The sequence below is a fragment of the Neltuma alba genome, unplaced genomic scaffold (assembly GCF_004799145.2).
Source record: "Neltuma alba isolate B1F8T4 unplaced genomic scaffold, ASM479914v2 tig00012864_pilon, whole genome shotgun sequence".
NCBI classification, from domain to species: domain Eukaryota; kingdom Viridiplantae; phylum Streptophyta; class Magnoliopsida; order Fabales; family Fabaceae; genus Neltuma; species Neltuma alba.
Genome location: NW_021637245.1, coordinates 321,544 through 332,060, shown reverse-complemented (window position 1 = coordinate 332,060; position 10,517 = coordinate 321,544). Strand labels below are relative to the sequence as shown.

Sequence of the window (10,517 nt, the reverse complement as noted above, 5' to 3'; positions counted from 1 at the left end):
AAAAAATTATACTTTTTACACATTAATTGTTCTTAACTAATTTTAACTATTTTTTTTATCAACGTACTTTAGTTATTTGTCTTTTATAATAAGGAACGGAGGGAGTATTTCCAAACACACATTATATATGCTATATGAGTTTCGTCCCAAATATACAAGTCTACTACACACTCACATGCACATATCTACTTGGATTTGTCGTCAAGGTTTTCTTTTTGGTCTGATATATATATATTACTAACAGTAATAATTACAAACGTTGGTTTTGTCGCCCGGAACAAAATATCTTATTTTGCTTTACCTATTAACTGTCTTCTTGTTGGGCCAACCTTTATTAACCATCTTAAATTCGATCCCTTTAGTGTATCAGTTTCTCTAAGTTTGGTCAGAATTTGAATCGTCATGTGAGCTTAAGCTAATCAGAAATGGACACACAAGAGCCCGGCACCTCTATCGATATCCCAGGTCAGCGTCATAAGGATTATATTCTTAGCTAAATTTGTCTCGTCGATCATTTAGCTAGAAGTCAAATCAAATGATATAGGGCGCCCTTCCTAACTATAAAATCTGATCTTTTTTTGGTGACGATAATTATTTAATATTTCTCATACAATCAGCCAATTAATTATCTGCATGAAGCAAAGCAGCTGCCCCCAGGACTTGAGTCCACCCAGTTGATGAACTACCATGAACCCTAATGAAACATAGTCACACCTGTATGCATGGGTCTTTCATAACGTTAAAAATACAAGGGAAAAAGCTTCGTAAACTTTTGATCGATGATATAAATTCCAGTTTAATAATGTTAATTACTCTCGCGCACGCCCCATGCATAATTTTAGACTACTTTCTCATGATTGATATAGTGTGTATTAGTGATTAATAGTCGTCCTATTGTCTCAATTAATGCCGAAGCCAAAAAGACAAAACAACAAAAGCGAAAATGACACAATTTTTAAAACTTCAAAATTATTAATTTTGATAAAGCAGGATTTACTTACGAAATGACTCTAAAATTAAAGAATTATAAATATTATCTGAAAAATGTTAAGCCAGATTTAAAACAAAACCTCACTAATTAATCCTTCGTCCTTGATATATCTGACAAGATCACATCACAATATCACATGCACCCAAATACCTCATTTGTGCATGAAATTCAAAAGCAGAAAAGGTTGTCTTGAATGAATGCATGCCGACTTTAAGCAAATTTCTCTTGGGATGCTAGTTCTCCCAAACCGGAGATTAAAAAAGTGAGTTTAAAGCCTAAATACCGTCTTTAACAAACATTTATCGCTTCTTGCCTGCATTTTTGCAACTGCTTGCCTGTTAATTAATCAATCAAGCTGTTCACGAGCTCCTTTTTTTTAAAAAAAAAAATTACCTATCAACTTTTTCCACATTCATTTTGACTTTGAGTTACCAAACGTGGGGCCATCTCTCACGAGATTAAAAGGATAATCTTGAGAGATTACCATTTAAAATTAGGTCATGCCCCTGTCATACGAGATTTCCCTAGATCTGCTTTCCGGGCCCACTCCTGAATCTGGCCATGTCTCTTTAATCTCCTTCTTTTGTTTGTATGCGATTTTCTAAAGGAAAGGGCCCATCCAACCAACCTTTTTTAATTTGGGAATTTGAAATATTTTTCACCCGTACTCTTGTTGCCCAAGTTTCTTTTGGTCAACTAATTAATGAACGTTGTTTGAATTAGGGTGAGACAAAATCACAGTTTTAAAATGCTTATTTTTTTACTAAAAAGGAAAGATCATAGTACTCAATTAGTTAATGATGCGTACAAGGATCCATTCCGATTTATGTACGTTACCCTGGCCTGCTCCTTTTCTCTTCCTCCAGATTCGTCACCATCCGAGATTATTTCTCATATTACAAGGAAAATAATCGATGGATTCAGACTGGTTAATAACTAAATTAAGATTAGCTCCATTAATTGCGATGATTTGGTGATAACGGAAACGTGGCATCCAAGCCTGGATACTGGCGGAAATAGATTCTCCTCTCTTTCTTTTCTGGTCTCTCTCTCTCTCTCACATGTCGAAACATAATGTAGAGGGATGATGATAAATATTTCAGAAACAAAAGCCCAAAAAAAAGAAAAACAAAGTGATAGTGTGCTTAAAGAACGGGAGAGAGGACTGGGGAGATGCAACAGGAGAGAGTTGAATCTCAGCCCGGATACTGACAGAGACAAATACTGGATTTAATTTAGGATGGACCAACATACGGAACTAGCCAGCAGGCCAACTCATTGATAATGATATACTCCCCACATACGTGGAGCTCATTCTCTGTCTAGTTCCAGATCAGTATCCTATCATTGCACATATCACATGATTTCTTTTGATCATCGTCGTAACGTTAAAAAATACACTTCCCAAAAGCTCCTAGGAGAAAACTCGTCGTTCTACGGATGGGTCTAATACTCCAATCGACTTTGTGAAGTTAAATAAGCCGATGATATGACAGGGTTTTGAAAGTGCCATAATGTCATGTTTATCCATTGTACAAAATAATCTCTTTCCGCAAAAACATCAGATTTAAAATACACTTTCCTAGCCGGAGAATAAAATGTGCATTGCCCTTAATTTTCAACCAAGTATATCAGATTCAAGCGTGATTCGGAATGGTTCGTATAGACACGCCCGCAAATCATTATCAATATATATCACGTCCCCGATCTCTTCGTTCACGTTTTTGGATGCACACATTATTGTCTGTTGTTTGCCTTTATGTAAGGTCTGTGGCTTGGTTATGCAATCGAGTCATTCAATACAGATATCTAGTTTGACGTTGAAAAGAGGAAAAGAAAAGTGGTAAAATCTGTAGGAAGATATTGCATGTCGTCGTTTGTGACTTTATTTTAAAATGAGAAACCCAACTGGGACAAGTTACGCAGAAATACGCATGATGATTCGAGATCTCGTGTTTGAAGCTCTGACAAGCCCACCAAAGACGGAGGTCAGTTAGGTAAGAAACATTGTTTTCATGGTAAAGGAATGTGTGGCTTTATAAAAACGTGACGCTTAAAAGGACAAAAGATGAATCAAAGCAAAGAGAAAAATCAGCTCGAATGGAATGAGGGGTCCCTTCAATTATGTGTTTGTGTTGGGATCTTCCTGTGCTGGATTAATGGCCACCCTCCCAACTCACATGCATGCCCCTTATCTTTCTTTGGAAACTTAAAGCATATTTCATGTGGTCCATTTCATTTTCTGAAATATCTACTCTTACTGATCCCCCTAAAGTCTTCTTAATTCGTAAGTATGGTTTCTCTGAGATGCGAGATTTGACGCTAGAAGAATCGACCCCACCAAAAAAAGAACGGGACGAACAAAGATCCAAATCATTAAAGGTTGTAACTTTGAAAAGAATTGTGAAGAAGAGTAATCCATTGAGGCACTGCACCTTTTTCATATCGGCAAACAAAGAATACAAACGAGAATCTGAATTGTACAACAAAGAAATTGCATGAACAATAAAGTTTGCATGCGCATTCAGCCTTATCTTTGATGATTGGCTTCTATTGATCTCACAAATACGGTTACCTTCTATGAATCTATAGAAACAATGGCACCAAAATGATTTATAAAGTAAAAGGTAACAACTTTTGATTAATATGAATTCTATTTCGCGTGATTATCAGTTGTGAAATTGAATGGTAAAGAAGGGTGAACTTCTTTCTCTGGCTATTGAAAATATGAATAGCTATGAACTAAATGGAGATTTACGTGAGCTGATGCCACGACCATGATGAACAAGATGGAGGGTGCGTGATTCAAACGAGTCGGTCTTCATTTCCTGGGAAATCTGTTACCGCCTTATACTTTGCATACGAATGGATTAAGATTGGAAAAATTCACTCTCAGCAGATTGGAGGCAATTCAGTATTAATTCCTTTAGTCGAACTGCGTACGTTTGATTCGCTTGTATGTACTTCGGCTTTTCGCTACTCGTCTAAATGAAAAAAAAAAAAAAAAAACACTACATCGACCTGCCAAACTACCAATTCATGTTGCGAGCGAAGAAGTACTTGACGACTTGTAATTAATGTTGGTTAATGGATCAGGAAAAAAGAAAGAAATATATATATTTGGTGGTAAGGCTACTTATGCAGATTAATTGAAGCAGAATTGGCTGGGGAGGGCATGCGGCTATATATGTTCTTTGATGGGTGTGCAGTGATGTGTGGTGCGAGATTGTGTAGGTCACAAAAGAGAAACAAAAAACACGTACATTTCAACGAAGGCAGCAGAGAATCTCTCTCTCTCTCTCTCAGCTTAGTCATAAAAGCCGTCCCAAGAATGTGGACAGAGTTTAGCTTCTCTATACATGAATTAGATTCTGCAGACAAAGTACAAATACTTTGCGCAGAAACAGGCTTTGAGATTTGAGCCCTCCCAAATCCTGAATGGCTTCATGTGAAGTGCTAATATTTTGCGTGCATGTATCCAAGTAAACCGAATTACAACAACTTGCATGCCTTCTCTCCCTGTCTCTTTTATCAACCCATTGGTTGCGTGTAGGTGTTTGGCTTAGTTGTTAGTTGTTGCTCTTGATCATTTGAATCTTGGAACAGTGATTTTCCTCCAAAGTTTTGTACAGGCGCATGTGAAAATGTGGCAAGATAATGAATGGATACGAGATACAAAGGGGTAAAAAAAAAAAAAACCAAAGAGAAAAGGATAGAGAAATTATCATGATAAGAATGTGTTTTAAAGTCATACACATAAAAAAGACGGGAGAGAGAGCCAGGCCCATGAGGCAGCGGGCATCGCATCCTAAATCGCATCCTAAATATAAAAACTAGTTGACTAATTTGAGTAAATTAAGAAAACAAGTTAAATTAATTATTTATAATAAATAGATGTTGTTTTTCCTAAACATCTTTAGTAATCAAGTTTACTAGTTAAAACTATTATTATTAGAAAGACCATCTTGAAAACAAATAAATAAATATGAAAGACAAAGTGAATTGGAGTTTTATATTTAAGACCAAAATAAAAATCAAATGAAGTCTTATATTAAAAATTGGAAATAGTATCTGCTGGCGCTGACTCCTCAACAACATAGGCAGCATGGGCGCCGCGTTATTGGAATCATTTCGGAAGGGGCAACAAATGAATATGAATCTCTGGGAGAGTAATATTCGATCGAGTCTTATCCTTTATAATATGGGTCTAACCGTATATACGAGTTCCTGAGCTTCCTAGTAGTTTACACTCATGGACATCTTCGTCAAAAGCGAATTGAAACACCATTGACAATTTGACTTTTGGCCCATTTTCTGGAGATCCACATAACGATAGAACGGGCTTTTGTTTTGAGTGGATCTTCCAAGCCCAGCCCAAATGACAACATGAGCGCACAGGGAAGATTCGATAAACCTAACGTGGCTATTCTAATTTTGTACAAAATAAGTTGCAAACCGGAGCCGTGAGGCGTAGCTTTGAGACATGCAGAATCAGTGGTGTTCAATGAGATACCTTTCAGCAATGGAGGCATGAGTAGCAGCGCCAATGGGAAGAGCATCCTCATCGATCATAAAAAGAGGAGAATGGCCAGTGTGAACAGACCCCAACGTTTCGTTCCTGATTCCTATGTAGAAGAAAGCAGCAGGCACCACCTCGGAATAGAAGGAGAAGTCTTCAGCGCCCATCATGGGTTGGACCACCCTGAAATTTGTTTCGCTCAGCAAATCCGTCGCCACCTTCTTCACATGCTCATACGTTCGATCACTGTTAACTGTTGGAGGATAAATGGTATATTCCTTTTCGAAGAAGTCTACTTCTCCCCAGCATCTGTAGACGCTGGCTTGTTCCACAATCACCTGTTTCACATCATGCAATTCGACTTACCTCCTTCGCTATTTTGCTCTAGTACTCTAAATCAAGCATTCATGACCGTGTCCCTCACTGTGCTTAGTATATTCAATATTAAGAGTGGCTTGAATAATTCTAATTACCTAATTTCAGACCAGCAATTAGTTCAATTATTCAAGATGCCGCGGCAAAAATATATTCCCCCCGTTTTTAGTGCGTTACTTTTTTTGAAAAAAAAAACAGAGAAAGAAAATTTGCGTCAACGTTAAGTATAAGGTTTGTCCATATATATGTGTGTGTACATATATTGGTGGCTAACCTGCTCTATTCTTTCAAGGAGCTGGTAAAAGCTTGCGTTGGAGAAAGCTCTGAAAGTGCCACCAAGGACCACTTTATCGGGTATCACGTCGAGACTGTTGCCTCCGTTGAGAGAAGTCACTGAGACAACCTGAGTTATTAAGTCAGGCCATTGTAAGTGAGAGCTAGTCAACAGCATAAATGAACACGAACAAGACAAGACAGATGAAGAATTCGAAATAGACCTGGGAATCTAATGGATCCGATTCTCTGGAGACAATACCCTGCAAGCTGATGACAGCGGCAGAAGCAGCCGTGAGGGGATCAAGAGAGCGGTGAGGAGTGGCAGCACGAGCCCCTTTGCCACTAATGACAGCTCTGAAGAAGCCACAGCCAGCGAGCAGAGGTCCGGGCCTCGACCCGATAATGCCCGTTGGGAGCTGGTGAGATACGTGAGCCGCAAATATGGCCTCCACGTCCTCCAAAGCCCCCTCTTCTATCATTCGTTTCGCTCCATTCCCCGCTTCCTCTGCTGGCTGGAATATCAGCACCACTGTTCCCTGTGAATAAGAACACAACAGTCATCAAAGTTTACTTTTCCTCCCTTAAAATAACTCCGACAAATCTAAACTTGACCCTTAAATACGTAAATGTTATTTCCCAAGAAATCTTATTGATATCTACCCAAAAATTTTAAAAATAAAAAAACTTCTTAATCATTAGAATTTTTGTTTGTTTCGGACCTGAGACCAAGAACTCTCGAACGAAATTACAAATACTAGATAAGTATAGTGATTCTTGCTGTTCCAATATAGTCTGCGGGGTAGATCACGTATATAACGGCATCTGAATTTGTACCCCAATTCAACGCGAACAGACAGAAAAAAGAAAAAAACTGAAATCTTTTCAAGGTAACTTTACAAAGCTCCCGTACGCGTAGATTCCGTTCTCCTCGAACGAGAAGAAAAGGGAACCGAGCAGCGCGGCCCTATTGAACCACGTGCTCTTGTCATTGGTACAAAAGCTAGCCGGCCATATTCAATATCGATATTCGATGGCGAGCATCTTAGCTCAACACCATATATATTAACATTTCGTCAGAACAAGTTCTTTCCTAGTGACGCAGGAGATGCCAATCTGCCTGTCCCACTTAGCAAAAAGTATTCACTTCAAATTTTTTGAAAAAGAAAGAATAGGATAACGGATTCATAGAATAAGAATTGCTTTAACTAAAGTCTGATAAAATGTTAGTGAATTATCTTAAAAGGCAATTTTAAAAAGTAAAGGCTGATGAGAAGGCCATTTTTTGTAGGGCCACAAATGAGTTGACCTAATACCAGTTGAAAGACAAAGGGGAAGTGTTAGTTTGTGAAAAAATAAAGGGGGTTGGAGGGATAAAGGTGGAAGGCAAAAGCAAATGGTCCAAGGATGGAATCCGTTTTTGTTTTCTATTGTATGTCCTGAGCGGAGACATCAACTGACGTCCAGGGTAACTCGAACTAACCCCACTCGGAGCTTAAAAATCAACCGAAAGTCGATGACATGTTTGTACACCCTCAAAAACTGATTCTGGTTGGTGTACAACATAATGAGGTTCTCTGGCCCCAAACTGAAAAGGCACGTAACGTGTTCTCAACTGAAAAGAGTTATCATATGGAAGCGTCTCGATCACCTCCTATATCCATTTTGATCCATACAGATACATTAAAATAATCTCCGCACACCATAGACAGCATTGGCCCGGCCGGGGGAAAAACTAATCACCGTACTCCGATGAACACACCATTTTTCTGTCTGTTAATCAGAAGGAAAAGCGGAGACAACATCCATTGGGCAACCATAAATCACAAATGGACAGCGAAGGGATTGCACGGCGGAACATGTTCCAACGAATCGGGTTTTTGTAATTACTGCACTGTGCTAGGGGTTAAAAAGAAAGTCTGCAAAAACACTTTAGAGTCGACCCCCCGGAAACACGTGTCGACCATACCAACCCCCTACTAAACGTCTAGCAGAAAGAACCGACCCACGTGAACTTAGTTTGCTTGGATTCCGGAAATTAAATTAAAACAGAATAGGGGATGGGGAAAACAAAGAAGAAAAAGAAGATTGTACATGTGGAAAACCCAATTGCCCCTCCCAGAAGTCATATATCGTCAAACCCTAGCAAGCAGAACTTGAAAATATGCATGTATTTTTTTGGGGGGGGGGTTACAGTTTATTACTCCATTTTATATTAAAAGAGCTTAAAATGTTGACCTGTTGATACGCACCATTGTCATTTATAACTTCATTGAGGATATGACAATAAACAAGAAAAGAAACAAGAGGTCAGAATAAAAACATGCAAATGTTGCTGGCGCTCGTGTGCCCTTGTGGTTTACGGCCACCCTTTTAAACCACAGGGCACGAGTTCGAGCGCTGGCATCCCAAGGAAGGAAAAAAAAAAAAAAAACGTGCTAATGTTAAGAAACAGACCGACAATTTTTGATCCACTACTACAGTGTAAAATGGGGAAAGGAATGGAGAATGAAAGGACGAACCTTCAATAAATGCTCCCGACTCTTGAGGATTTTAGCCGCACCGATGAGCATGGTCACGTGTGCGTCGTGCCCACAAGCATGCATTTTACCCGCAACTTTAGATTTGTACTCCCACTCCGCTGCTTCCTACAACCAAGTTACCCCACACCTTTTTCATTACACTCTGTAAAATGCCCAATTGTCTTTGTTTCTTCCGTGTGATAAGTACATAACTAAGCAAGTTACTTGATATAATACTCAGCCTTCTTGCTTGCTTGCTTTAATTTGCTGGAATCAAGCTAATTATAATCAAGCATATCGCGTTTTAATGACACATTATAATATTGCCCCGGTCCACACGTTAGTACCAAATATCCCCACAAAAACAATAGTTAACTGCCATTTAAACACGTAAATTAAGTACCTCGGTTAATGACTTGTCAAAAGATTTCAGTGCAACGTTGGAGAGGAATATGATTAATTTTATATTTTATGACGGTGCGTGCATGAGAGTTAGAAGATAGAGATTTTTATAATCAAGTATTTCATCATAAGAAACTATGGTTCCCGTTGAAAGTCCCGGAAGTCTACCTCTGTAGTACTGTTAAAAAGTGATGAAAAAGAACAAGAATACTTTAAGATAAAATTATTAGAAAACGAGAGTGAAAGGAAGAATATTCAATAAACCTCGAAAATGGAGGAGGGGTTAGCCAGAGCAACGCGGAGTGTTTTTCTTTTCTTCTTTTTTTTTTATGGAAAAAAGAAGAAGGACGAGGAAAAAGTACAATTCAGGAGGAAACCTGAATAGGAAGCGCGTCCATGTCAGCTCGGATGGCAACAAAAGGAGGACCACCGGTGCCGATCCAGGCCCGAATACCGGTCTGAGCCAGAGGATATCGATAACTAACTTCCATCCGATCCAACTCCTCTCTGATCAACCGGCTTGTCTCGATCTCCTCGAAAGCCAGCTCTGGATTCTCGTGGATCCTCCTCCTCAACCGTTTCAGCCACTCCACCGTCTCCGGCTGCCGCGCTATACTCAGCACCCCCTCCGAGCACGCTTTGGTCCATACTTCACAGCCCGATAGAGGTGCTCGTGATCGGAGCGTCTGGTTTTTACAAGTCACGGAGGAATTCAGCGAGTTCTTCGTCTCTGCTTTCTGGTCCAGGCTGTAACACCGGTCGGAGGAGAAAACGGCGTCGTAAGCAGAGGCAGCGGGCTCAGCGAGGGATCGGGTGAAGTGTTTGGGGGCCAAAACAATGAATAAGAAAGTAACTGCAGTAGTAAAACTAAAACAAGATTTATGGATTTTCATGGTTGTGTCTGAGAGGGAGAGAGGGAGAGAGAGGCAGCAGGGAGAGGGAGAGGGAGGAGAGGGGATGAGAGAGAGCGTGAAGGAAGGCGGACGAATTTAAAGTTTAAACACGTGGTGATGAAAGGGAAAGATAAAAATATAATACCCTCCTCCTTTTTAATATAAAAGTTAATTATTAAATTAATTTGGATTCTAAATATAAAATTTATTTTTTATATTTATTATTTTTTTAAAATTATCCTATGAATACATTTTAATCATAATCAAGTAGAAAAGAGAAAGACGATATTAAAAAGGATAATTACGGTATTTTAATAAAAACATGTCATATTTCTTATAATTAACTAATTTATCTAATCTTTAATATAATCAAATTAGTTAAATATATCTTATATTAAGGATCAGATAAGTAATACTACATCTAGTCATTAATATAAGACATTATTTGACTTTTACTTTGATTATAAATATAAGATCCCAATTCACTTTGTCTCTTATATTTATACATTTTTTCTAAGATAGTCTTTCTAATAATGATAGTT

At 38.7% G+C, this 10,517-nt stretch overlaps 1 protein-coding gene across 1 annotated transcript; it reads right to left on the bottom strand.

Moving 5' to 3' along the window:
- Window positions 1-5,124: 5,124 nt before the first annotated feature.
- LOC114731903 (IAA-amino acid hydrolase ILR1-like 6) lies at window positions 5,125-10,029 on the bottom strand. Its single transcript, XM_028919155.1, has 5 exons — window positions 9,460-10,029; window positions 8,681-8,806; window positions 6,383-6,697; window positions 6,160-6,288; window positions 5,125-5,848 (listed from the first exon to the last, which is right to left on the bottom strand). Exons 1-5 carry the CDS (start codon window positions 9,973-9,975, stop codon window positions 5,483-5,485), a joined length of 1,452 nt encoding a protein of 483 aa, XP_028774988.1. The 5' UTR covers window positions 9,976-10,029; the 3' UTR covers window positions 5,125-5,482.
- Window positions 10,030-10,517: the final 488 nt, after the last annotated feature.